Source organism: Eurosta solidaginis, chromosome 1 (assembly GCF_040869045.1).
Source record: "Eurosta solidaginis isolate ZX-2024a chromosome 1, ASM4086904v1, whole genome shotgun sequence".
NCBI lineage: Eukaryota > Metazoa > Arthropoda > Insecta > Diptera > Tephritidae > Eurosta > Eurosta solidaginis.
The window spans coordinates 331,404,921-331,429,287 of record NC_090319.1 but is presented as its reverse complement, the minus strand read 5'-3'; the positions used below and the strand labels follow the sequence as shown (position 1 = coordinate 331,429,287).

Sequence of the window (24,367 nt, the reverse complement as noted above, 5' to 3'; positions counted from 1 at the left end):
TCCCCTTGGCTACTGCTAAGGGTATGCCTACTACACTGGTTATTTCCTCGCTCATCTCCGATGAGCCCTGCGTGCCAGCTCATCGGCCTTCTCGTTACCCTCTATCCCCCTATGACCCGGAACCCAGATAACGCATAGTTCTAGATTGGTGGATAACTGGGATATGAGTCACTTACAAGCCCACACTAATTTTGAGCTAAGGTGTGGCGAGGAAAGCGCTTTTATCGCTGCTTGGCTATCCGACAGGATGCAAACTTTACCAGCTACATTCAAGCCCACCAGTGATTTGCAGGCTTGCCAACTCGCGAGGATTTCTGCTTGAAACACGCTGCAGTGCGATGGGAGTCTGAATGATGCAGACAAATCTAGGGACTCAGAGTAGACTACGGCCCCCACTCCCGATTCCATCTTGGAGCCGTCAGTCAGTTTATTCTAAACTAAAACTAATGGCAATGCCTAGATTTACTCTGGAAGCTATTCAAGGATGGCGACTAGTCGCGTAAGTCCCGTTCTATGCGGAATAATGAGTGATTGTCTTAATTTGGAGTCAAAGAATTTTGTCCAATCTACAAGAAACGACATCCTGGTGACAACTACCTCAAAATTGCCCTTCCTATCGATTATAAGATTCTATCGAGCTTATTTTGCGAATTACTGGCACCTACTGTGCAAAACGAGTTGTGCTTGATAGCGGAGACACGAACCTCTGTACTACGGTGCTATCAATTTCAAATATCTAAGTGGATTTTATGCCCCTATTACCGTTTACAACTCAACTTAGTTGGGTTGTAATTAAAACAACTCAACTTTAAGACAACTCAACTCCTGTTTGATATTACGAATTACAACTTATTTCAGTTGAAATTGAATTGAGTTGCCAACTTCAGAAAGTGATGATTTGACAGATAAATAAACAGCTGATCAATTTGTGGCAGAAATTTAAGCATTTTCAAATGTGATTTTTTTATTAATATTATATGAAATCTATTTTATAATGACAAAAATGTTGGTGACTGACATGTCGCGAATACGGAAAGCATTCGCGTGATCATTCCAATCCCTTGGAACTACCAAGCACCAAGTAAGAAAATGTTTAAGTGACAAATAATGAGTTTCATATGAAGTTATTTTGCAGATTTGAAAGGAAGCATTTTACTCAGCACTAAACAAAATTAAGGACCATTTCCGCATACGCGTTCGTATTTTAAAATTATGATTTTGGTGTTGGACTGGTTTTAGATATTATTGAGGAGCGTATTTGTGCGAAGTAGATTAAAACCCAAACAGAAAAAATTGTATTTTACTCAAATAGGATTCCCAGGAGTAGTGATAAGTATCAATGGGACTCGCATAATTTCACCTATTTTGACTGCATCCGAACTGCGGCCAGCCTCGTCCAACTATGGAATGTCGCTACATAAAGTCAAAAAGTTATTCAATGTAATTCGTTTAAACGTTGTTTTTTCTAGAAATGTGTACAAAATTGGTGATTATTGTTTGATTAAAAAAGGTTTAACTACCGGCTTTAAATTGTTTGCTTTTTTTTTTGTAACGTTTTATAAGCCCGTGCACCATCTAACTCTTATCAAAGGTGGTATCAAAAGATGGGTTTCCATCTCCGTTTTTAGGATTCGAAAGCGGAAATTAAAAATTTTATTTCTGTCGAAAGATATTTACAAAGACCCACAAAATGGCCCAAGAGGGTCCGAAATATGAGGCACGTTCCACAGTTTTTTTGCACAGAACATCTTTGTGCGTTGTGCGATTCGTAAAAATAACTCTGGTTGGGTCCAACACCTTTCTGCATTACTGTGTACAAAAAATCTGGCAAAATACAACAACCACATGAAATTAGATTTTATTAGAAATAAAATTTTTAATTTTTGTGGTAATTTTTTACGACAGCATGACACTAATACGTGTCCAAAAATAAACGATGCGACTTGACCTCAGTATTAATAATCCAAAGGCAGAAAATAAAAATTTTAACTCGTTCAAAAGATATTAAACAAAAACCGAAAAAAGACAACAACATTACAACAACCACATGAAAATCGCCAACTTCAACTGCAAATATCTCCGGACAGAGATAAAATGTATCTTTGCCACCGGATTATTGTTCTCGAGATTAATTCGCGTGTTTTGACACCTCTCTCAATATTTTTGGACGCGTATTAGTATTAGTGGAGTATCCCACAAACACGAACTGTTACTCTTATGTTCTCTTTAATAGATGTAAGCGATTCACTCTGTGACTTATGTATAACAATGAATTGAATTAATAAACCAGTCTTGAATTAGAACTTGTGTACATAACAGTCATGCTGTCGCAAAGAATTACAATTTTTGTTTTCGGATTCTTAAATCGGAGGTCGAAACGTGTCTTTTGATACCAACTTTGAACATTTTTGTTAAAAATTAGGTGGTGAACCGTCTTCTAAAACGTAAAATTTTTTCAAAACAACTGCAAAATTGCATGAGACAACTGCTAGTAAGCAGTTGTAAAATTTTGACGTCTTTGACAACTACACCAACACAAGGTTGTAAACGGCAATGCCACAAAAAGTTGTAAGACTAGACAACTCAACCGAAATTTTTTTTGACAGGTTGAGTTGTAATCTGTAATACCAAATTGCGAAATTTCAACCCAACCAGAGTTGAGTTGTAAACGGTAATAGGGGCATTAGATACTAAAACGGCACCATATTTGCGTGTTTTTTAGTTTTTTAAACTATATTTATATTATATTTCCTTTTTGCCAGTTCATTCAAAATATCTCAATATATATTTCAAAAATTTTGCATTTCAGGATTTGTCACAACAACGTCCTATATTAGAATTAGATTGAAGAACGCCTTACCTCAGAATAGGGAGTTTTTGAAACAAATTTTGAGATAGTGTATTTTTGAATAAAATTCTAACGTACGGCATTCTTCAAACAAATTCTGAAAGAGTGACCAAACCAACATAACACTTTACCAATTCACGGTTATTAGAAAATGAATTATTTCCCCCAAAACCTGTTAGGATTTACAAATTTAGTATCACTACTGATGTACTACTAAAGGTACTTTTCTACTACAATTTTTGCTGAAGGGGATTGAATTATTCCCCGTTTTCCTTACTTCATAAAAGCAACCCGTACAGATTTTTAAATTTGGGAGTGTCAAAGCTCTGTCATCATTGGAGAACAAACATCTGGTAATTGAATCATGGGCCAAGCTTCTCTTTATTTTCAATTCTTCAGTTTACATTGTGCCCCTTCTTATTTTTGTCCTACATATTTGAAAGAATCTATTACGCCACATCAGAACGGTATATGCACGACAGATGAGTTTTAGCTGAGAATCTTATCATGGCCAAGGTGCACTTAGAGTGCTATGCCAATTTCACACAGAGGCTTAATGAAATCATTAATCAAGCTTTCTACATTAAAACTCTTATTGAACTCAATCTTCTATACAAAATACAAATTCTTAATTATCTCATATCATCGGCCTAAACACCCGCGCTGTTAGTTCTGCTTACTCCAAACTGGAAAAAGAAGCGGTAAAGATGGGTTTGATGGTGAATGAGGACAAAACGAAGTACCTGCTGTCATCGAGCAAGGAGTCAGCCCATATACGCTTTGGTAACCATGCTACTGTTGGCAGCCATAATTTCGAAATAGTAAGACTTCGTTTATTTGGGAACCAGCATCAACACTAGCAACAACATCAGCACTGAAATCTAGCGAAGAATGAATCTTGCCAATAAATGCTACTTTGGACTAGGTAGGCAGTTGAAAAGTAAAGTCCTCTCTCGGCGAACGAAAATCATACTCTACAAGTCACTTATCGTACCCGTCCTGCTACATGGGGCAGAAGCATGGACCATGACAACAGCAGATGAAGCGGCTTTGGGAATGTTCGAGAGAAAAGTTCTTCGAAAGATTTATGGACCTCTACGCGTTGGCGAGTACCGAAGAAGATTTAATGATGAGCTGTACGAGCTATACGCAGACATCAACAGAGTCCAGCGAATTAAAACGCAGCGGCTGCGCTGGCTAGGCCATGTTATTCGAATGAAACATGATGCTCCGGCCAAGAAAGTGTTTCTATCGGAACCCGCATATGGAAGCAGAGGTAGAGGGCGGCCCCTACTCCGTTGGAAGGACCAGGTGGAAAACGATTTAAACTCCCTTGGTGTGACCAATTGGCGCCGGTTGACGGAGCGAAGGAGTAACTGGCGCGCCTTGTTGGACGGCCATAACCGTTTAGACGGTTAAGCGCCAATTAAGTAAGTAATTATCTCATTGTTGCTTTATAGAATGCCTAATGGAGTGAAAAATCTAGTCAATTTTGCTTGGTGATTCAGATTTTGTTGTCAATGGCAATAATAAATTATTTTCAATAATTTCCGAAAAGTAGAAAAATACTAGAGAAATGCAATTTTTATTTTTGTGGCAAAAAATAATATAGCTTTTTAAAAAATGGGCACATGTTTGGCAAAATCTGCAAATAATTGCACATACATTTTATTTTGATTGCCTTGAAAGTTAAAAAGGAAACGGCTGCTATTCAATTTAACTATTCTTTGTAAAAAAAAAATATTTTTTCAAGGGGCTGTTGAGATATTCGTTAATGAAGCAAGTGGCTCTGTGTGAAAAGGAAAAAATAATTATTTCATTAAAAGAAATTGTGATTCCATTTGCTTTCTGTGTGAAATTGGTGTTAGCCAAATGACTGCCGAGAAACGAGGTTTAGAAACAACTTTTCTAATGTATTTTGATTTTGCTGCTTCCGGGGCTTGAACCCAAGATCCTCGCACCACGGCGACCATAGGTAGATTTTAGACATTTAGGCGGCCATAACTGAATTTCTGAAAGTTGCCACAATTACAAAAAAGCACTCCCACAGCTTAAGAATAGACAGGGGAATAATAATCCTACCCCTTCCCATACATCGCTTATCTGGCGTTAGCTGTCAAGTAACCTATGTGAAATCGCATGTTTTAACGTGAATATTTTAAGTTTTAAGACAATTGAATTGAGTAATTGTGATGGATTCTGATATTTCAGGTACATACTACCATTATTAATGGTGTTTGTGATTTTTAAAAGTTATAAATTTATAAAGAACCAAGACCGTCCAAGTGAAAATTAGTTTTGAGCATGGTACTTGGCACAATTAGCTTGCCAACTGCATTAAATTTAGCTGCAGATACTTGCAGATAAGGGGTAAGATAGAGGGTTTGATAAACACTTGTTACTGTACAACATGAAAAATAGCCTCACTGCGCAGGTATTTTTTAGAGTTATACAGTGTAATATCTATCCTAATATAACCGATTAGTTATACAAATTATTATAATTTTTCATAAAACCTATTAAAAATTTACCCTAGATAAAGACAACTAAGTTATTACACTTCTTTCTGTGCAACAAGAAAAATAGCCTCACTGCGCAAAAATTTTTTAGTTTTACACAGTGTAATATCTATTTTTTTAACATAACCGATTAATTACACAAATTATTATAATTTTTCATTTATTAAACAGTTTTAAGAAATTATAGGCAATAAAATATGTTTGGCCGCCTAAAACTTGAAAATCTACCTATTTATTCACCCCTATTCTGCATTTCGATTACGTTCCCGTTCTACGCTCCGCTTAAATTGAAGTTGGGTATTCTGCATTTCGACGGAATCTTAACGAGAAGAGGAAGAGCAAATGATTTTTCGAAATCAGTTGTTTGTACGGAATGTGTGAAAATTGGAACAAAATAAATTAAAGAAAATTTGTAAAAAACACTGAAAAACGTTTATATTTTATTATCCACGCCATTTTGTACCAAAAAAAGCAATAGAATATATTGCCACAGTGTTATATTTTTTGAGTGAAGTACTTTCATAATTGTAAGTGTGTTTTTGTAGTTCTTTTGGCCAATTCCCTGCCGTGGCCACCAAGTTTTGTTAAAACGGATTCCTGCACGAATATAGTTGACATTTTCTCAATTTTATGGATGCTTGCACTGGCCTAAAATACTTTATAGATTTATTTATTCTTTCCGCAAGGATTGTTTACGTTTTCGCTTCACCTTCCTCTACTCCGGCAGCTTGCTTTGGCGTATAACTGGGCCCACCGAAGAGGCACAAATTGTAGCTGTCTATTATAATGGAATCAATAGCCGCGGCATTATTTGTAGAGTTGGAAAGCAACGCATACGAAAATGGCTAGGCGAGAATGGAAAGGCAAATATTGCAACATTTGTGTAATCCATTTGAGATGAGGGACGAATTGTAAGAAATTGAACTTAAAAGTGGTAAAGTTTAATGACTTATTTTCTTATTTAGGTTCAAAAAAAAAACTTTCGACCTAATAAGGATGCTTTAAGTATGTGTTAGAAACTTTTGCGGGGCAAATACGTCCAAGGACTTCGACATCGACATGTTGTTTTTGACCTGGAAACATATAAAAAACAATCATCATCAAGCCTTCTACGTTTCTTAACAAGTTTTACTTACATTTTTTTTAAAATTCTGTTATAAATTAATAAAAAAATAAAAATAAAATATTTTTCCGCCAAGTAATTTGCAACTTAGAAGAACGGAACTACGATCGAAATGCAGAATACACAAATCCGAAGTTGGATCGAAAGAGATTGGAACACAGAATACCAAAATTGCCATATCGAAAAAATTCCAATCCAAGTCGAAATGCAGAATAGGGCTGATTGTAAAGTATAAAAATACTTTCACTTTTGTATGCGCAATTTTTTAATACAGTTTCGAAATTGTTACCTGTTTACAAATTGGAACCGCACGATGTGGATTTGAAACACAATAAACTTCAAAACAAGTGAAACTCCATTTTGAAACACAATAAATTTAAAAACGATCGCTGTGGCTACAAAAAAGAACAATGTAAGGTTTTATGGTGGAAAAGTAATTCTTATAACATATCGTCGATGATACTGCAAAGCGTTTTGTTACTTTTATATGTTTGATACCCTAGGCGCACTTAGATTGCCAAGTTATCTTTTTAACGCAGAGTTAATTTAACAGATTTGTCAAAAATATATGTCTGGTTAGTTAAAAGATAACTTGACATTCTTCAAGTGGGCCTAAGTTGTTATTCAAAAGTCTAAGCATGTTTATTAGGACGGGTCAAAATTTATGGGGAAAATGGGTAAAAAAAAACTTCAGGTGCACATCCAGAGTCTATTTTCGTGTATTTTATTTGTGAGAGCCGCTATTCGGATTGGGATATAAAATTGTCTAACAAATTAGGGAGGCTCGAAATTCATTTCAGACCTATGGTCCCATGGGCAATATTACTCAGTATGACCCATAGATTCAGAAACTGGATGTGCCTTTTCAACAATAAATTTGACCCGCTCTAATGTTTATCGTAAGCTTCCAATTTAAAAATACAAACAAAGCAAATTTATATCCAACGTTTTGCAGTTTGTTGATAAAAACACGTCATACAAATTTATTTTACTTACATCTTTTATTCCTATGAAATGTGTCCGCATGGTTAATACGAATACATAAATGGTGATAAAACCTTCTTACAAAACAGTGTATGTTCGTAAATTATGCTATATTTTAATAGTAGATTAACTTTTTACGTAAAAATATGATAAGAAAAAAATTGTATTCATATTATGCGAGGCATATTTAAATTACTTGTCATCGAATACAGTTAAATCAAACAGATAAACATTTGATATCAAACAGTCGCCTTCCTATAATCAAAGAAGGAAAATTGAGTAAGAAGATATTTAAAAATTGATCATTCATATTTAAGAAAAACTCAATTATGTATTATCCTCACCGCAGGTGTAATGCCCACCAAAGCATCGGCGTGTCCATAGAATTCTTCTTTCAACGATATGACTATCGTCTGCAAGTTACTGGTGTGATCGCGTATATAGGAAGCAACTTTACCAATATTTGTATTGTCGAGCGCTGCATCGATTTCATCGAGCACAAAAAATGGTGCTGGTTGATAACTATGCAAAAGATAAAATATCTTATAAAATGTATTGAATTTTTTTTTCTCACCTGTGTATAGAGAAGAGTAATGCTAATGCGGCAATAGTTTTCTCACCGCCACTCAAATTACTCATCGGCTGGAAACGTTTACCCGGAGCTACACAATTATAGTTTATGCCATCTAAATAGGGTTCCTCTGGATTATCAGGACTAAGATAAGCTTGGGCCGCTTCATTACGTGCCAAACTTTTGTAGATGCCATCAATTGCATCAGATATATGCTGGCAACATTGTATAAATTTCACGGATCGTTCATTTTTCACCTTCTCAAAAGCCGCTTTCGCCTTTTTCGCTTTGCGACGGGCTTTTTCAAACTCCTCATTTGTGGATTGTATTTTCTCTGTGACAAGTGATAACTTTTGCATCGCCTTCATATTTGGCGTTTGTATGCGCTCGAGGACATCAAGCTTGGATTGTAAATCTTTTTGCAATTGATCATTCATTTTCTTAAAAGACGAATCATCTTTGAGCTTACAAATATCACGCGGTAAACTGCTGTAATCAACCTCGATTCTGGGAGTAATCGAAGAAAGAAAAGAAGACCGTGTGTAACTTTTAAAATAAAGTAATAAGCAGATCTTACTGATTTTCGCGCTCAAAGATGAGCGAAGTGGAAGAAGCATTCGTTTCAGAATCACCTTGCCGTACAGCATCATCGAGTGATCCTTTTAACAGTGGGATAGCTATACAAACCATCTGTGAATAAAAGTGTATGCATTTGAATTAAATGTGTTGTTAACGTAGAGATGGCTGTCAAGAGAGCCGTAACGGAACAGAGGACTACACTGCTTTGAACAAATCATGCGTACGACTTTCCCTGCTTGACGTTTCGCAACCTAAGGGAGAAAAACAAAAAATGTGTTGCGATTTGTAAACGTACCTTAGCTTGCATTAATATATTATGACGTTCATTCTTTTTTGTTTCAATTTTCGTTTCTATCGATGAAATTTGACTGCCTAAGTTATGTATTTCTTTTGCCAAGTTCGCAACATCACGTCTTGCTTTGGAAATGTCTTCTTCCATATCATCAACACCTTGTCTCTTAGATTGTTTGCTTTGTTTCAATTTTTCCATTTTTTCTTTATCTTCATCAATTTCTTTCAGATAACGCTTTTCTGCGGCCTTCAAACCCTCAAGCGCATCCTCTTCATCTTGCACAGCACGTTCCCAGCGCTGCAAATTTTCTATTGTAAACGATAGCAAGTTTTAATTTGTTTTAATTTTAATTGATTTTTTGTAAGATCATAAGCTCAAAATTGTATTTACTTTTCGTATCCTTTTGCTTTTCGAAATCTAACTGGGTATTAATTGCATCGATCTGTTGTTCAAATTCTGCACGTTTTCTTGCACGCTCTTGCTGCATGACAAGCTCGCGTTCTTCATACTGTCGTATATTCTTAACACCTAAACGCTTACAAAACGCAGCGAACACTTTGTCTTCTACATTATTCATATTTTCTTTGATTTCCTGTATATGCTGATCACGGTTCATCATACGTCGTTCGATTTCGCTTATTTTAGGCTAAGCAATTTTAAATAATGAATTAAATCATGTCTTTTTTGCGCTAGGTGGGCAAAGAAAACTTACACCAAATTCACCCAATTGGCTTTTTACCATCTTTAATTGATTATCGAATTGTTGAATAGACTTTTTCGATGATTCCAAATCGACCATACTGTACTTGAGACGATTCTCCAAGCCCTAAAGAGAGAAATAGCGCTGTTTTTTTGTTTGTTTTGAATTAAGTAATTTGCCGCACCTTAATTTGCGATTCAACCGTAGCAAGTTCACTCTGTTTACGCGATTTCTTTACCAATTCCTTTAGTTCTTCATTTAGTTTGTCCTTTTGCATTTTTAATTGTGCCATATGTTTTTCATCCCAACGTTTGGCTTTGCGTGCCAAATCATGACTACCGCCAGAGAGTATACCTGATTTTTGATAAAAGGTGCCATCCAAGGCGAGCGCATCATAGCGTGTACGATCAATTTCATATGCCACCTTCATAGCATCCTCTGGAGTTTCACATACCAATGCATTGTTTGTAGCGAAGAGTACGGCTCGCTCTATTTCTGGAGGCTCAAATTTAAGTACATCAAATACAAGCTTAACATTGCGTGGCTCTGTGATGTTACTAAATATCAAAGAAAACAAAATAATGGAAAAATTAAAGGAACGGTATACAATACACGCGCGGAAGAAGTTAAACGTATTAGGAAAAGTAACAGAAAGTGTGTGCAATTTTGTTTATACTCAGCGTGCTTTGCACACAGAGTATATTAACTTTGATTGGATAACGGTTGGTTCTACAGGTATAAAAGAATCGAGATAGATATAGACTTCCATATATCAAAATCATCAGTGTCGAAAAAAAAATTTGATTGAGCCATGCCCGTCCGTCCGTCCGTCTGTCCGTTAACACGATAACTTGAGTAAATTTTGAGGTATCTTGATGAAATTTGGTACGTAGGTTCCTGGGCGCTCATCTCAGATCGCTATTTAAAATGAACGATATCGGAATATAACCACGCCCACTTCTTCGATATCGAAAACTTCGAAAAACAGATCGCTATTTAAAATGAAATATATCGGAATATAACCACGCCCACTTCTTGGGTATCGCAAATTTCGAAAAACCGAAAAAGTGCGATAATTCATTACCAAAGACGGATAAAGCGATGAAACTCGGTATGTGGTTGACCTTATGACGCAAAACAGAAAATTAGTAAAATTTTGGACAAAGGGCGTGGCACCGCCCACTTTTAAAAGAAGGTAATTCAAAAGTTTTGCAAGCTGTGAAATTTGGCAGGAACGTTACTCCTATTACTGTATGTGTGCTAAATAAAAATTAGCAAAATCGGATGAAGAACACGCCCCCTTTTAAAAAAAAAATCCAACTCCAGTAATGTTGTTGTTGTTGTTGTAGCAATGCTCGCCCCACCTAATAGCCGCGACCGATCACAAATTGTCATCAATATCCTCTAACGGGAGTCCAAGGAAACTTGCCGTTTCAACAGGGGTGGACCATAAGGAAAGGGCTGTTAGAGGCGTTGGTTCCACATTACAATTAAAGAGATGGTTGGTGTCATGTGGGGACACATTGCAAGCGGGGCATACATTTTGTATGTCGGGGTTGATTCTGGATAGGTAAGAGTTTAACCTGTTACAGTATCCAGAACGAGGTTGAGCAAGAGTGACACGCGTTTCCCTGGGGAGTATGCGTTCTTTCGCGAGTTCTGGATATTTTTCTTCAAGTACTGGATTCACCGGGCAATTCCCGACATAAAGCTCCGACGCCTGTCTATGGAGTTCACCAAGGACTTGCTTGTGTTTTTTCGCTTCATACGGCTGGGTTCTCAGGTGCCGTATTTCCTCAAAATGCTTACGGAGATGACTCCTGAGGCCCCTAGGCGGTGCTGGTTCGTCAATCAGATGTCTGTTGGGATGCCCAGGTTTCTGGGTATTCAACAGAAACTGTTTGGTTAGCATCTCATTTCTCTCCCTGATGGGGAGTATTCTCGCCTCATTATGCAGATGGTGTTCTGGGGACATAAGAAGACAGCCCGTGGCGATTCTGAGAGCAGTATTTTGGCAGGCCTGTAGTTTCTTCCAGTGGGTAGTTTTTAGGCTTGGCGACCATATGGGTGACGCGTAGCACGTAATCGGCTGGCTAATTGCTTTGTATGTGGTCATGAGCGTTTCTTTATCTTTTCCCCAGGTACTGCCAGCAAGGGATTTGAGGATTTTATTACGGCTCTGAATTCTCGGAACAATTGCGGTTGCGTGCGCACCAAAATGTAGATCCTGATCAAACGTCACACCCAAGATTTTGGGGTGTAGGACAGTCGGTAGCGTAGTGCCATCGACGTGGATGTTCAATATGGTCGACATTTGGGGCGTCCATGTTGTAAATAAGGTCGCGGAAGATTTAGTCGGTGACAATGCCAGGTTTCGCGAGGCGAAAAAACTGGAGAGATCAGGGAGATAGCCGTTTATTTTATTGCATAGCTCATCGATCTCTGGGCCTGGGCCTGTGGCCATTATTGTGCAGTCATCGGCGTAGGAAACGATTGTGACTCCTTCCGGTGGTGAAGGTAGCTTAGATATGTAGAAATTAAACAAAAGTGGGGATAGGACACCTGTGGCACCTCTTGTTTAATTCTCCTTGGTTTTGATGTTTCCTTTCTGAATTGCACCGATGCCTGCCGACCACCCAGAAAATTTGCGGTCCACCTTTTAAGACATGGGGGAAGGGTAGACCCTTCCAGGTCTTGCAGTAACGAGCCATGGTTGACCGTATCAAAGGCTTTTGATATGTCTACCGCTACGAGTACTGTTCTATGGTGGGGGTATTGATTCAAACCGCAATTTATCTGGGTGCTAATGACATTTAGCGCGGAGGTAGTGCTATGGAGTTTTCTGAAGCCATGCTGATGAGGGGCTAGCTGCAAATGTGCTTGGAAATAAGGGAGCAAAATGGCTTCAAGCGTCTTTGCCACTGGCGATAGGAGAGATATCGGACGATATGACTCACCTATGTTAGCTGGTTTCCCAGGCTTTAGTAGCGGGACCACCTTGGCCATTTTCCATTTCTCGGGTATGACAAAGGTGGAAAGAGACAGGGTGAAGACATGCGCTAAATATTTGAAACCCTCTTTCCCTAGGTTTTTAAGCATCGGCATGGCTATGCCGTCTGGGCCCACTGCTTTGGATGGTTTAGCGCGACCAATGGCGTCCTCAACCTCTCTAGCGGTGATGGTGATTGATGACGCGCTGAATTTGTGTTTATGTGCGTGTCTATTGGCTCTCCGTCTATCTTTGTCAACCGTAGGATGCATTATATATTGTCGGCAGAAAGCGCTCGCGCATTTTTTCGCATCCGACAGCACCTTATCGCCAAAGGCGATGAAAACTTTGTTTTTGTGCTTTGTCGGATTCGATAGGGACTTTACGGTGGACCAAAGTTTACCCACACCGGTAGAGAAGTTACAACCTCTTAGGTGCTCTTCCCATTTCGCCCGCTTGTGTTCGCCCACAAGCAATCTGATGCGTTGGTTTATATCCCTTATTTGGGGGTCGCCTGGATCAAGCTGTCTTATAAGGTCGCGTTCCCTCGCTAAGCTCGCGGCCTCCGCCGGGAAGTGGGGCCGGTTTTCGGGAATTCTCCCGGCGGGAATGAAATGTGCCGAGGCGGATTCAATGACCTTACGGAAGGCACGCTCCCCTTGGCGGGCATCAGTCGGGATAGGGAGGGTAGCAAAACTGCTGTCTGTTGCAGATTTATATTCTTCCCACTTTCCTTTTTTGAAGTTTATGAAAGTGCGTTTTTCGGTGACGATGAAGTCGGCGGTACGCTCGAACGAAATAAGTATGGGCAGGTGGTCGGATGCCAATGTTACCATCGGCTGCCAGTTGACGCAGTTCTGCGCTCACATTTGAGATATCTGGCGAGCTATGACAGCTTCCTACCATACGTGTGGGGGCGTCTCCGTTTATTGTGCAGAACGTCGTTTCTTCTATTTGATCCGCCAACATCTCACCCCTACCGCCCGTCGTGATGGGCATTGCAATCGCCTAAGATAATGCGATTGTTGCCAGTGAGTAAGGCCTCGATATTAGGGCGGTATCCACTGGGGCAACAGGTGACAGGAGGGATGTAGATGTTGATGATTTCTAGATTTGCATCGCCTGACCGAACAGATAGGCCTTGACGTTCTAAGACATTGTCCCTGCGGTCGATGCCAGGATCAAATATATAATATTGCACAGAGTGGTGTATAATAAACGCGAGGCCACCTCCATTTCCGCTCTCGCTGTCTTTCCTGTGGACATTATACCCAGCGCAGGTCTGCAATGCAGATCTTGCTGTGAGTTTAGTCTCTTGAATCGCAGCAATGCGGATGTTGTGCCGCTTCATGAAATCGACTATCTCCGTAATCTTCCCAGTTAGTCCATTACAGTTTAACTGCAGAATTCTGAAGTGCATGAGGGGTGACGCCGCCACTCTAGGGGTAAGTGACGGGTGACTACGCCTAGGTTGTGGAAGGCCAGGACGCAATTGCTGTTGTGGCCTTGGGACTGGGCGCCCTTGGGCAAGCATTGGGGTACCCGGATGATTTGGGTTTGCGACCTGGCAACATGGCCCGTCGAGGTGTTGCCGTCGCGGAGACCAGAACATCTAGGAAAGTGGCACCACCCAAGGCAGGAGCTGCATTGAGCGGATGTCGCAAACCTATATATTCTGTGCTGGCAGACGGTGCAAACGGAGGTAGGGACTAAGAGTCTGTAGTAGTTATGAGTGGTATCAGCTGTTTGAGTAGTTGTCGCCGTGGGGCGCGAGCAGCAGCTTAGGCGTAGACTACGGGACGCCCTTGGGCGTGAGCAGCAAGGAGCCACAAAAGATTTATAAAAGTTACGTGGACGTCGGGTTTTGGGATCAAGCCCAGAACAACCTGTCCGATGCAACCATCCCTTGCACGAGACACACTGAACAGAGTATGACCGTCCTAAAAAGATTCTTTTCTGGCAAATGCAGCAAAACCATTTCTCAGGACCGGGGTCAGGAGACGGACCCGGATTGGGTTCGATACCTTCCCGGAGTAAGAGAATATGTAGCAGTCCTGCTGCAAGGAGCTGCTGGGAGGATGACAATTTGTGGGAGGGACGAAACAAATTAAATGGGGTCACACTGAAATGACAGTCCTTGGTCGGGAAAAATCCCGAGTCGCTCCGGTACATAGAACCGACTGCCTTGAGAAGCTCCAGTAATGATATGGTGCAACAAAATACAAAAATAAAAAAAATTGCAAAATGGGCGTGACTCCGCCCTTTTTCATGTAATTTGTCTAGAATACTTTTAATGCCATAAGTCGAACAAAAATTTACCAATCCTTGTGAAATTTGATAAGGGCATAGCTTCTGTGACGATAACTGTTTTCTGTGAAAATGGGCGAAATTGGTTGAAGCCACTCCCAGTTTTTGTACAATGTCGACCGTCTGTCCTTCCGCTCGGCCGTCAACATGATAACTTGACCAAAAATGGATATATCTTTATTGAATTTAGTTCACGTACTTATCTGAACTCACTTTATCTTGGTATTACAAATGGGCGAAATCCGACTATGACCACGCCCACTTTTTCGATATCGAAAATTTTGAAAAATGAAAAAAAATGCCATAATTCTATACCAAATACGAAAAAAGGGATGAAACATGGTGATTGGGTTGGTTTTTTGACGCAAAATATAGCTTTAGAAAAAACTTTGTAAAATGGTTGTGACACCTTCCATATTAAGTACAAGAAAATGTAAAAGTTCTGCAGGGCGAAATCAAAAGCCTTTGGAATCATGGCAGGAATCATGGTATTACATATATAAAAAAATTAGCGGTACCCGACAGATGATGTTCTGGGTCACCCTGGTCCACATTTTGGTCGATATCTCGAAAACGCCTTCACATATACAACTAAGGACCATTCTAGAGTGACCTTTGGTCCACCTTTATGGCGATATCTCGAAAAGGCGTCCACCTATAGAACTAAGGCCCACTGCCTTTTAAAATACTCATTAACACCTTTCATTTGATACCCATATCGTACAAACAAATTCTAGTCACCCCCGGTCCACCTTTATGGCGATATCTCCAAAAGGCGTCCACCTATAGAACTAAGGTCCACTGCCTTTTAAAATACTCATTAACACCTTTCATTTGATACACATATCGTACAAACACATTCTAGAGTCACCCCTGGTCCACCTTTATGGCGATATCCCGAAATGGCGTCCACCTATAGAACTAAGGTCCACTCTCTTTTAAAATACTCACTAACACCTTCCATTTGATACCCATATCGTACAAACAAATTCTAGTCACCCCCGGTCCACCTTTATGGCGATATCTCCAAAAGGCGCCCACTATAGAACTAAGGCCCACTCCCTTTTAAAATACTCACTAACGCCTTTCATTTGATACCCATATCGTACAAACAAATTCTAGAGCCACCCCTGGTCCACCTTTATGGCGATATCTCGAAAAGGCGTCCACCTATAGAACTAAGGCCCACTGCCTTTTAAAATACTCATTAACACCTTTCATTTGATACACATATCGTACAAACACATTCTAGAGTCACCCCTGGTCCACCTTTATGGCGATATCCCGAAATGGCGTCCACCTATAGAACTATCCCCATAGTATCCCCTATAGGCCAGTCCCTTTTAAAATACTCTTTAATACCTTCCATTTGATACCCATACATAGTGATTTTCCTTTATTTTGTCTCCAAAGCTGCTGAGTATGTAATGTTCGATTCCACCCGAACTTAGCTGTTGTTGTTGTTGTTGTAGCAGTGCTTCGCCCCACCTAACAGACGCGACCGATCACAAACTGTCATCAATATCCTCTAACGGGAGTCCAAGGAAACTTGCTGTTTCAACAGGGGTGGACCATAGGGAAAGGGGTGTTAGAGGCGTTGGTTCCACATTACAATTAAAGAGATGGTTGGTGTCATGTGGGGACACATTGCAAGCGGGGCATACATTTTGTATGTCGGGGTTGATTCTGGATAGGTAAGAGTTTAACCTGTTACAGTATCCAGAACGAAGTTGAGCCAGAGTGACACGCGTTTCCCTGGGGAGTATGCGTTCCTCTTCCGCAAGTTTTGGATACTTTACTTTGAGTACTGGGTTCACCGGGCAATTCCCGGCATAAAGGTCCGACGCCTGTTTGTGGAGTTCACCAAGGACCTGCTTGTGTTTTTTCGCTTCATACGGCTGTGTTCTCAGATGCCGTATTTCCTCAAAATGCTTACGGAGATGACTCCTTAAGCCCCTAGGCGGTGCTTGCTCGTCAATCAGATGTCTGTTGGGATGCCCAGGTTTCTGGGTATTCAACAGGAACTGTTTGGTCAGCATCTCGTTTCTTTCCCTGATGGGGAGTATTCTCGCCTCATTATGTAGATGGTGTTCTGGGGACATAAGAAGACAGCCCGTGGCAATTCTGAGAGCAGTATTTTGGCAGGCCTGTAGCTTCTTCCAGTGGGTAACTTTCAGGCTTGGCGACCATATGGGTGACGCGTAGCACGTAATCGGCTGGCTAATTGCTTTGTATGTAGTCATGAGCGTTTCTTTATCTTTTCCCCAGGTACTGCCAGCAAGGGATTTGAGGATTTTGTTACGGCTCTGAATTCTCGGAACAATTGCGGCTGCGTGCTCACCAAAATGTAGATCCTGATCAAACGTCACACCCAAGATTTTGGGGTGTAGGACAGTCGGTAGCGTAGAGCCATCGACGTGGATGTTCAAAATGGTCGACATTTGGGACGTCCATGTTGTAAATAAGGTCGCGGAAGATTTAGTCGGTGATAATGCCAGGTTTCGCGAGGCGAAAAAACTGGAGAGATCAGGGAGGTAGCCGTTTATTTTATTGCATAGCTCATCGATCTGTGGGCCTGGGCCTGTGGCCATTACTGTGCAGTCATCGGCGTAGGAAACGATTGTGACTCCTTCCGGTGGTGAAGGTAGCTTAGATATGTAGAAATTAAACAAAAGTGGGGATAGGACACCACCCTGTGGCACCCCTTGTTTAATTCTCCTTGGCTTTGATGTTTCGTTTCTAAATAGCACCGATGCCTGCCGACCACCCAGATAATTTGCGGTCCACCTTTTAAGACATGGGGGAAGGGTAGACCCTTCCAGGTCTTGCAGTAACGAGCCGTGGTTGACCGTATCAAAAGCTTTTGATAGGTCTAGCGCTACGAGTACTGTTCTATGGTGGGGGTTTTGATTTAAACCGCAATTTATCTGGGTGCTAATGGCATTTAGCGCGGAGGTAGTGCTATGGAGTTTTCTGAAGCCATGCTGATGGGAGGCTAGTTGCAAATTTGCTTGGAAATAAGGGAGCAAAATGGCTTCGAGCGTCTTTGCTACTGGCGATAGGAGAGATATCGGACGATACGACTCTCCTATGTTAGCTGGTTTACCAGGCTTTAGTAGCGGGACCACCTTGGCCATTCTCCATTTCTCGGGTATGACAAAGGTGGAAAGAGACAGGTTGAAGACCTGCGCTAAATATTTGAAACCCTCTTCCCCTAGGCTTTTAAGCATCGGCATGGCTATGCCGTCTGGGCCCACTGCTTTGGATGGTTTAGCGCGACCAATGGCGTCCTCAACCTCTTTAGCGGTGATGGTGATTGGTGACGCGCTGAATTTGTGTTTATGTGCGTGTCTGTTGGCCCTCCGTCTAACTTTGTCGACCGTAGAATGCATTATATATTGTCGGCAGAAAGCGCTCGCGCATTTTTTCGCATCCGACAGCACTTTGTCGCCAAAGGCGATGGAAACTTTGTCTTTGTGCTTAGTCGGATTCGATAGGGACTTTACGGTGGACCAAAGTTTACCCACACCGGTAGAGAGGTTACAACCTCTTAGGTGCTCCTCCCATTTCGCCCGCTTGTGTTCATCCACAAGCAATCTGATGCGTTGGTTTATATCCCTTATTTGGGGGTCGCCTGGATCAAGCTGCCTAATAAGGTCACGTTCTCTCGCTAAGTTTGCGGCCTCCGCCGGGAAGTGGGGCCGGATTTCGGGAATTCTCCCGGCGGGAATGAAACGTGCCGAGGCGGATTCAATGACCTTGCGGAAGGCACGCTCCCTTTGGCGGGCATCAGTCGGGATAGGGAGGGCAGCAAAGAGGTTGTCTGTAAAGGATTTATATTCTCCCCACTTTCCTTTTTTAAAGTTTATGAAAGTGCGTTTTTCGGTGATGATGAAGTCAGCGGTACGCTCGAGCGAAACAAGTATAGGCAGGTGGTCGGATGCCAATGATACCATCGGCTGCCAGTTGACGCAGTTTACGAGTTCTGCGCTCACGATTGAGATATCTGGCGAACTGTGACAGCTTCCTACCATACGTGTGGGGGCGTCTCCGTTTATTGTGTAGAACGTCGTTTCTTCTATTTGATCCGCCAACATCTCGCCCCTACTGTCCGCCCGCAAATTTGAATGCCATAGATCATGATGGGCATTGAAGTCGCCTAAAATAATGCGATTGTTTCCAGTGAGTAAGGCTCTAATATTAGGGCGGTATCCGCCGGGGCAACAGGTGGCAGGGGGGATGTAGATGTTGATGATTTCTAGGTTTGCATCGCCCGACCGGACAGATAGGCCTTGACGTTCTAAGACGTTGTCCCTGCGGTCGATGCCAGGATCAAATATGTGATATTGCACAGAGTGGTGTATTATAAACGCGAGGCCGCCTCCATTACCGCTCTCGCGATCTTTTCTGTGGACATTATACCCAGAGCAGGTCTGCAATGCAGATCGTGCTGTGAGTTTAGTCTCTTGAATCGCAGCAATGCGGATGTTGTGCCGCTTCATGAAATTGACTATCTCCGTAATCTTCCCAGTTAGTCCATTACAGTTTAACTGCAGAATTCTGAAGTGCATGAGGGGAGACGTCGCCACTCTGGGGGTAAGTGACGGGTGACTACGCCTGGGTTGAGGAAGGCCAGGACGCAATTGCTGTTGTGGCCCTGGGACTGGGCGTCCTTGGGCAAGCATTGGGGTACCCGGATGATTTGGGTTTGCGACCTGGCAACATGGCGCGATGAAACCCGTCGAGGGGTTGCCGTCGCGGAGACCAGAACATCTAGGAAAGTGGCACCACCCGAGGCAGGAGCTGCATTGGGCGGATGTCGCAAACATATATATTCTGTGCTGGCAAACGGTGCAAACGGAGGTAGGGACTAAGAGTCTGTTTCCCTGACCTACACGATTGCTGCCGGAAAAGAGGGGGGGAGAAGACGGGGGCAGGGGCTGTTGCTCAGCATTGCTTCCGACTCTACTACGAAGATTGTAGTTATGAGTGGTAGCAGCTGTTTGAGTTGTTGGCGCCGTAAGGCGCGAGCAGCAGCGGGTACTTGTTGTGGCTTGCTGAGCAGCGGGGCTGCTGGAAGGTAATGGGGGGGCGCTTAGACGTAGACTACGGGGCGCCCTTGGGCGTGAACAGCAAGGAGCCACAAAAGATTTATAAAAGTTACGTGGACGTCGGGTTTTGGGATCAAGCCCAGAACAACCTGTCCGATGCAACCATCCCTTACACGAGACACACTGAACAGAGTATGACCGTCCTAAAAAGATTCTTTTCCGGCAGATGCAGCAAAACCATTTCTCAGGACCGAGGTCAGGAGACGGACCCGGATTGGATTCGATACCTTCCCGGAGCAAGAGAATATGGAGCAGTCCTGCTGCAAGGAGCTGCTGGGAGGATGACAATTTGTGGGAGGGACGAAACAAATTAAATGGGGTTACACTGAAATGACAGTCCTTGGTCGGGAAAAATCCCGAGTCGCTCCGGTACATAGAACCGACTGCCTTGGGAAGCGGCCCGAACTTAGCCTTCCTTACTTGTTTAATTAACCTTTGATTGCGAAAGCAGTAGGACTTCAAGTGCGGAACTAGTCCCACAGTAATTTTCTGCGGAGCTATTGCAGAACAGGTAAAGTTTTGAGTTTGGATTTGATGTACGCAACAATAACAACAAATATTTAAAAGATTTTTTAACAAATTAAGAAAGTACTCACCGCAAACGCTCCTTTAACGGCTTTACTTGCAAGTAATCCAATGGTAGGAATGTTTCCACCTCTAGCATTTGCTCTTTTAATATCTGCAAAAGAGCAAAATATTGATTACACTCTATTTTGTATATATATGAAATTTGCTTGCTCAACACACCTGAATACAATGTCTAGCGGTTTTTTCCGTATCCACAATTATAGCTTCCATATATTTACCCAATACTTTCGTTACGGCTACATTGTAGCGCTTGTGGGTCGGCTGACACATGTTTATCATACGATCATACTGCAATTTATAGAAATGTTTAAATATAAAAGTATGGTTTATAAAAATTTTTCTCGCATTAAATTGCAAACTGCACTCACCACTCCCGGCACTTGTCTTTTGAATAACTCCACTACCTCCTGCTTCTTTTTGCGATGTGCATCTTCATGTTTATCACTTTTTGCATCACCCAATTGGTCGCGTACATTTTCTAATTCTCGTTGTTTTTCAGCAATCTTCTCTTTGGAACAACCCACATCACGTCGTAGCTCGTCTTTTATACGATTTTGTTCTTCTAATGCGATCTGTGATGATTTGATATGATCCATTAATTTGTCGCGTCGTTTTACTGCTTCTTCTCGTTGTAGTGTTAATTTTTTTAATGACTCTTCTATTGATGCCTTACGATTCGTCTCACCATCCAACATATCCTGGTCGGATTTTTGTTCACGATTTACCGAATCTAATTGTGAACGATATTGTGTAGCTGTAGCTTCGGCTTGTTGTTTGAGGCGATCGTATTCTTGCACTAACCCCTCTTCCATCGTTACACTTTTACCACGACGCTGTGACTCATTCTCGATGTCATCTTCAAAACGTTTTTTGAGGTTTTCTACTTCGGCAAGTTGTTTTTCTAGCTTGTGTATATCTTGCTGATGTGCATTATCAGCTTCACGTGCGGTTTCCAATGTTTTTTGTGTTGAAGCTAATTTCTTTTGACAATGTGCCACTTTGTCTTTGGCTTTTATATATAATGGACGCTTTTTATTCATTTGCGTTTCAAATTCACGTATCTCTTGATCTATTTTTGCCAACTCACGCGAGTATTTTCCAGCATCTTTTTTCTTTTCGCGTAAAACCTCATCAGCTTGTTCTTTGCGAGTTTCAACTGCTTTCAATTCTTGTTGTTTTGCTTCTAAATCATTATTTAGCTTCTTGATATCATTTTCCACGTGATAGAGACGAAACAATTGATACTCTACTTGTTTTTCATTCTGAAATGTTTAATGTGGTGGTATTATAATACAGCGTCAAATGGATCTCTTTATTGTATGCCTTCCTTCTACGTCTGTAGCTGTGGTTGTAACGATAAAGACAATACCCTAAGTTTTAAGGAAGTATTATCGATTATGATTGCCCTTTGCTTAGAATACACCCACGGCAGGTATACTTGTCGTAAGAGGCGATTAAAATACCAAATTGATTCAAATGGTTGTGTATCGCAACCCTTTCAAGGGGTTGCTAGCGCAATATAGCTTCTCCAACCCAATTGTCAGCCTCACCTACCCGTTGGGAATCCTGTTTCTTTAACAGCCGCGGCTCTGGCGGCCCCAAGTTCCTTATGGATCTAAGAGTGGGAGGACGGGATGGTCTATAAAGTTTAATGTGGTCATACCAAATCTTCCCGAGATGGTCGGGGTAGTACCTGAATGGTGCTTGTTACAGGAACGTACCGGATCTGCATCCGGCAAAGGACCATCAACATCGATAATACTCCCCAAGGCTTTCGGGTAGTGTCCTTATCCCTACAACAACATCGCCCTTTGCCATATGTACATATATCAGGTACGTTCCGCAAACCTGCACTATTAAGCTACTGCACCGAATATTTTGGGAACAATTTAAGGTAGTCATGTTTTTGCTTTTAGGTCATCACCTAACCAACGCCTTCATGCTTAAGGATATCGGGATCGCAAGAATATTTTGAGATTTCTCTCATATTTCTAACAGAATGCGCTTCTAGTTGGTTGGTTTGACAATTGGTTTGGAAAAGCTGAGTTGAGGCTTTAGTTGAAATAAACTCTCCCCCTAACCTAGTTATAACTAACTTTCTTCACCACTCTCTACCATCCGCTGTTGTTATAATTATAAAGTACTATTAATTGCCGGCAACCGCCTACTACACTGACGGCCTTAGGTTCAAGTGGCTGGCTAAGCGAAATCACAAACTAAGTAGCAAGTTTTTTCAATTAGAAACAGTTTTTGTAGGCCCGTAAGGCCAATTTGCTCATCCTTAAAGTCCTTGGACGTCAATCGCGCCAAATATTTATTTATTATTTACCATTAGTTTGTTATAACAAAGGTGTCCTGCAACAGTCGGGATAGCACAAATGCTAAAACCGAAGCGTACGGCTATTATATTGCGCCCAACGCAATCGAGGTTAAAACAAGATTCCAACCTAACTAATATGAAATTCCTTCATTAATTTTTTATAGCAAACTCACATATTCATTTTTTAAACGCGCATAACGCTCTGCTTCCATCTTCTCATGTTTAGCTTCTTTTCGTTCAGCTGCCATACCCTTTTTCTTTTGGTATGTGAATTGTGTTTCCTCTTCAGCCAAATTCATTTCATGCTTTAAGCGATTGTAGTCCTCTTTAAGCAAACCAGAACTGAAAATAATACATATTAGATATTCTCATAAATGTTGCTTTTTAGCCCATACCCGCTAATTTCCTCAAAAAGGGCCGTCCGCTCTTTTGGCGTTTTCATAGCAATGTTCTCAACAGCACCTTGGAAAACCAAAAAGTTCTTTGCTTTCACATTAATTCGCATTTGCTCCAATTTGCTCAAATAGGTACTATTCGGTACATTCTATTTTAATTTAGTAAATAGGAAAAAAAATAGTTATGGTACCTATCTACACCGCGTACCTATTTATAACCCACCTCCCCATTAATACGATATTCGGATGAGCCACCAATGACCGCACGCTGAAAATCCATTTTTTCTTCGTCATTTATGATGAATTTAGCTGTTACATAGCAGCTGCGTGACACCGGTTTACCAATGGACGATCCATGTATAAGATCATTTAGACGCTTAACACGTAAACTTGATGTTTTCTCACCCATAACAAAACTTATTGCATCCATAAAATTTGATTTGCCTGTCAATTTCGTTTAGGTTAGATTTGCTTTAATTCGTATATTATTAACTCACCTGATCCATTTGGTCCAATTACTGCAGTGAACTTCTTGAGTGGCCCAACAATAACATGGCCACGATAAGACTTAAAATTTTCCATCTCAATATACTGTAGAAAATAGACATCTTCCTTTGGCTCAGAAGTGTTTGCTTCATCTTGTGGTTCTTCTTCGTTAACTTCCATTTTTATTTTATTCACTAATTTCACCAAAAACTTTAGAAATCTTAATTTACGAAGTGTTTACAGGAAATTTATTACTTTATGAGAAAAAGCGCGTCTTTCCACAATCCCAATGTTTTTTTTTTTTCTTTTGACAGCTGATTTGACAACAGTGAAAATCGACGCCTCTCTATTGTGAAAATTCACGGCGGCAAGTTAAGCGCCATATACACGACACGAAAATTTCCGCGAACATTCCGCAATCTTGTTCGCAGCTTTGGCCATACACCATACGAATTTTTGGCCGAAAATTAGTTCTCTTTCAGACAGCGATGAATACGGACAACAATTGTGCTGCAGCAATATTGCTCCCTGTGGCAATTAAGCGTAAAAAAAAAG

General features: G+C 41.1%; 1 protein-coding gene and 1 long non-coding RNA gene across 2 annotated transcripts; one reads left to right on the top strand and one right to left on the bottom strand.

The window, feature by feature from the left end:
- The first annotated feature begins 784 nt into the window (after positions 1–784).
- Positions 785–1,530, top strand: LOC137244343 (uncharacterized). Its single transcript, XR_010950910.1, has 2 exons — positions 785–1,081; positions 1,136–1,530. It is a non-coding gene; the product is annotated as an uncharacterized lncRNA (long non-coding RNA).
- Positions 1,531–7,468: 5,938 nt separating this feature from the next.
- SMC1 (structural maintenance of chromosomes 1) lies at positions 7,469–24,098 on the bottom strand. Its single transcript, XM_067762192.1, has 15 exons — positions 23,824–24,098; positions 23,550–23,770; positions 23,327–23,475; positions 23,105–23,273; positions 20,980–21,873; positions 20,771–20,899; positions 20,620–20,702; positions 9,801–10,173; positions 9,629–9,742; positions 9,307–9,562; positions 8,920–9,224; positions 8,623–8,735; positions 8,049–8,552; positions 7,819–7,996; positions 7,469–7,729 (listed from the first exon to the last, which is right to left on the bottom strand). Exons 1-15 carry the CDS (start codon positions 23,990–23,992, stop codon positions 7,667–7,669), a joined length of 3,720 nt encoding a protein of 1,239 aa, XP_067618293.1. The 5' UTR covers positions 23,993–24,098; the 3' UTR covers positions 7,469–7,666.
- Positions 24,099–24,367: the final 269 nt, after the last annotated feature.

What these genes read in the sequence shown, in the direction of transcription:
- SMC1 (XM_067762192.1), bottom strand. Translation starts at nt 23,992, where the DNA reads ATGGAAGTTAACGAAGAAGAACCACAAGATGAAGCAAACACTTCTGAG. An exon ending in CTTTTTGAGGAAATTAGCGG is followed by an intron (nt 23,274 to 23,326) that starts GTATGGGCTAAA and finishes TATTATTTTCAG; the next exon opens with TTCTGGTTTGCTTAAAGAGG. An exon ending in TGGTGGGCATTACACCTGCG is followed by an intron (nt 7,730 to 7,818) that starts GTGAGGATAATA and finishes CTTTGATTATAG; the next exon opens with GAAGGCGACTGTTTGATATC.